This window comes from Bison bison, unplaced genomic scaffold, assembly GCF_000754665.1.
Source record: "Bison bison bison isolate TAMUID 2011002044 unplaced genomic scaffold, Bison_UMD1.0 scf7180017864334, whole genome shotgun sequence".
Classification (NCBI taxonomy): domain Eukaryota; kingdom Metazoa; phylum Chordata; class Mammalia; order Artiodactyla; family Bovidae; genus Bison; species Bison bison.
Genome location: NW_011494906.1, coordinates 1,736,764 through 1,740,532, shown reverse-complemented (window position 1 = coordinate 1,740,532; position 3,769 = coordinate 1,736,764). Strand labels below are relative to the sequence as shown.

Below are 3,769 nucleotides of genomic sequence, written 5' to 3'. Positions count from 1 at the left end.
CCCTCAGGGAGAGCCCTGCAGGCTGACAGCTCGCTGGCCCCGTGGCTTTGATCCGGCCCAGGCCTGTTGTCCCCCCAGACCCTCCTGCCGGGGAGCCCTTTGCCAGGGCCCTGAGAACAGGCTGCCCTGTTTCTGTAATGTCTGGGCCCAGCTCTTCTGGTCCAGCCCTCTGACCTCACACATACCAACTCTCCCCCACTGCAGGCACCGCTTAGAAGAGGGTCAGGCCACCAGCTGGTCACGCCGGCTCAAAGTGTTCCTCTGCTGCACTCGGACGAAGGACTCCCAGTCAGTAAGTACTGGGAAGTCGCCGCCCTGGGGCTCGGGTCCTTGGCTCTGCCAGGTGGGGCGGGGCCGGGCTTTGAGCAGGACAGGAGGTGACAGCCTGCTCCTCAGAGGACCTGTTGTCATTCACCACCCGACTCCCTCCTGCATGTGAAACAGCCCTTCCCTTCCTTTGTCAGGGGACAGAAAAATGGGAAGACCTTTTATTGACCCCCTTGGAACTTAGAGATGAGTCTAGGAGAAGAGGTACTCAAGTATCAGGGTGACCTGAAGACAAAGAAAAGCCAGCAGCATCTCAGCAGCTGCAAGGGCTTCCCTGGTGGCTCATCAGTAAAGAATCTGCCTGCCAATGCAGGGGACATGGGTTCGATCCCTGGGTTGGGAAGATCCCCTGAGGAGGGTATGGCAACCCACTCCAGTATTCTTGCCTGGAGAATCCCATGGACAGGGGAGCCTGGTGGGGTACAGTCCATGGGGTCGCCAGACTAAACCACAACCAGCTGCAAGTCCTTCTGTAAGATCAGCTGCCGTGCGGTCAGTGCAGCCCTGGCCGGGCACCGTCAGCCCTCCGCACCCACTAGGGCGCTGCAGAAGGAAGGTGGGTCAGCAGTGGGTGGCCCCTGGGTGGGGGAGGGGAGGCAGGGCCCTGGGGAGCCCTCCGTGGAGCCCCGCCCCCTCCAGTGCTGGCAGGGTCCTTAGGGATCATCTAGCCCCACCCCTCATTTTGCAGATCAGGCAACTGAGGCCCAGAGAGGTGGAGTGACTTGCTCAGCGTCCCACAGCTAGGTAGTGGCAGAGCCAGTGAGGTCAGGAGACCACTCCTGCCTGAGCCAGACAGCCAGTGCCCTCCATGGAAGCCACCGGAAAAGCCTCCAGTGGCTCCTACCCACCCGCAGCCCCTGCTGAGCCATAGAGTGAGTAATCAAGTGTAAGAAAGCCCCTCCCACCCCCGGAGGTTCCCTGGTGGGTGGGAAGCACCCCCACGGGGCTCTCTGGGGGGGTCTCATCCAGGGCACATCCACCCCTCCTGGCAGGCAGATTAGGGGCTGGTGTTGGACTGGGAAAAGGCAGGGGGTTCCCCAGAAGCTGGGTCCCACCAGACACTGATGGTGATCAGGTCAGGTCAGGTCAGGTCCCGCCCAGAGTTTTGATCAGCTCACACTATGTTGCTCAAACATTTGCACCGGATGCCAGGATTTAAAAATCGGGGGCGTTTGTGTCGAGTTCAGTATTTCTAGATTCGGCCCTTGCATTAGGCGCTTGAGTTTGCAGCCCTTGATTTTTCTTCTCTCACAAGTGCCAGATACTCAGGGGCGAAACCCAGCAGGAGAAAGCCGGTTGCCATGAGTCTGTTCCCACCACAGCCTCTCCTGACAGGTTAGGGAAGAGGTTCCAGGCTCCCACTTGTCGGGAGGCAGAGAGGACTCTGCACAGGGCTGGCAGGGTTGCCTCTGTCCGCACGACCTCCTCCCAACCCCCGGCCCCAAGCACGGGTGTCCTGAGGACAGAGCTTGCAGGGCAGCTGGGGGCCAGGGGCCCTGCATCACACACCCCTTCTCCAGACACATGGTGGGGGTCCCTGAGCCTCCAGTTGTGGGCAGAAATGGGAGGGGGCCTGAGATCCTGGGCTCCAAAGGGCCTTTAGCGGGGCCATTCAGGGTCACAGCTGGAGGGAGGTGGGAAGAAACAGCATGGGAAAAAAGCAGCCAGGAGCTCATTTGGCTCCTCTGCTGGAGAGAAGGGCGGAAGGAGAAACAGGCCGAGCCTGCAGGCCTTGGTTCCTAGTCCTGGAGCAGGAAATGGCTCGGGGGTGTCAGGCCAGTGCCTGAGTGCCAAAGGAGTGCCAAGGACAGGACGGGGGGTGGGGGAGCAGGGCCGGAGAAGGGTCCCTACGGACGCCCATCCCCGGACATTCACGCCCGGCCTCTGTCCTCTCTCCTGCTCCCTGCCACCGCCCCCCGCCGCCTCCCTGGATCATGTAGGATGCCTACTCGGAAATCGCCTACCTCTTTGCCGAGTTTTTCCGAGACCTGGACATTGTGCCGTCGGACATCATCGCCGGCCTGGTGCTGCTCCGGCAGCGGCAGCGGGCCAAGCGCAATGCCGTGCTGGACGAGGTGAGCCCACGCGCGGGTCACGTCCCCACACTGCCCTCCACCGAGGCCGTCCCTGCCGCCCCCAGGTTCCACACTCCCCTCCCTTCCCCAGCTCACCCTCAGCTAGCCACCCAGGGCCCCTGCTAGAGCTGCTTCCCTCTGCAGGGCCCAGAGGCTGTCTCCACCCATCTATCATCTAATCACAGGGGCCCCATGACCCACCCAGCTCTGTGCTTGGGCATCCGCGCTTGCCTCATCACCCGCCCCCCTGCAACTCGCCAGTCCTAGCTGGGGTCTCTGCGCATCTCATATAAATTATGTTTTCTCCTGGCCTGGGCCGGCTCCCTCGCCTGGCATGGATGGTTTGGGTGGAAGGGAAACAACTGGAAATATGAGGAGACCTCGGATTTGGAAAGTGGGCCAGGTCGTGGAAGAGCTAGAAACCACACACCTCTTTGGGCTCTCAGGGCCTTGGGAGGCAGACAGAGTGCAGAGCCAGGGCCTGGACCCCTTTCTTGGCCGTGCGGCTGGGCCCGGGGCAGCCACCCTCACGTGCCTGTCTTCCAGGCCAACAACGACATCCTGGCCTTCCTGTCTGGCATGCCGGTGACCAGAAACACCAAGTACCTCGACCTCAAGAACTCGGTGAGTCAGGACCACCCCCAGCGCGCGCTGGTCCCTCTCTCCCTCTGCTGGGCTTACCCGAGCAGACCACCTTGAGGCGCTGGCTGCACCTGCTCCGCTCTGGGTCCCGCCTCAGTTCTCCAAGCAGCCCCCTTCCTCCCAAACACACTCTGACCTGCCCCCTCCACATTGCTTTGGTTCTACAGGCAAACCCCTTGAATCGGCTCCACTGAGCTCAGAATGTTTGGCCCTGGCCTCCTGAGATTGTCAAGTACTTCCAGGAGCTGAGCTGCTGTTATTCTTGCCATGGTTGTTATTGTTATAAAAGGCAGCAAGACGTAGCACTTGGTTTCCAAGGTTTTTTTTTGAGTAGCAGGAGCTCTTCTTAAGCGCCTTTAGTAGAAAATCTGGCGTTGTGTGTCCCAGTGAAGGAAGGGCTGGTCGTAGGCTAGGGGAGCCCCTCACCCAGGGCTGGAACTGCAGCCAGAGAGCAGACCCTGCGCTGGGAGCAAACAGATTTAATGTGCGGCTCCCCACCGGGGGCTGTGACCTTGAGTGAGTCCCTGACCCCACTGAGACTATTCCTGCAGCAGAAGCGGTGCTGAGCCTGCCTTCCACCCAGAGCCCTGGTGGGGAGGGGATGAGTGAACACTGGTGCCCGTCAGGACAGCTGGTTAGAAAGGATTCGGCCTTCACATCTGACTCCCCTGGAAACGCCGGTTCTCCATCGCGCCACCACCGCGGTCCCCCGCCGGCCCCACCCC

General features: G+C 61.1%; 1 protein-coding gene across 1 annotated transcript in view; it reads left to right on the top strand.

The window, feature by feature from the left end:
* The window catches only part of DAGLA (diacylglycerol lipase, alpha), a 27,520-nt gene that overhangs the window by 5,885 nt on the left and 17,866 nt on the right, over positions 1 to 3,769 (top strand). The window contains exons 5-7 of the mRNA XM_010854062.1: positions 205 to 292; positions 2,268 to 2,402; positions 2,949 to 3,026. Of these exons, the coding sequence (XP_010852364.1) occupies positions 205 to 292; positions 2,268 to 2,402; positions 2,949 to 3,026 (301 nt within the window). The remainder of the gene's footprint in view (positions 1 to 204; positions 293 to 2,267; positions 2,403 to 2,948; positions 3,027 to 3,769) is intronic.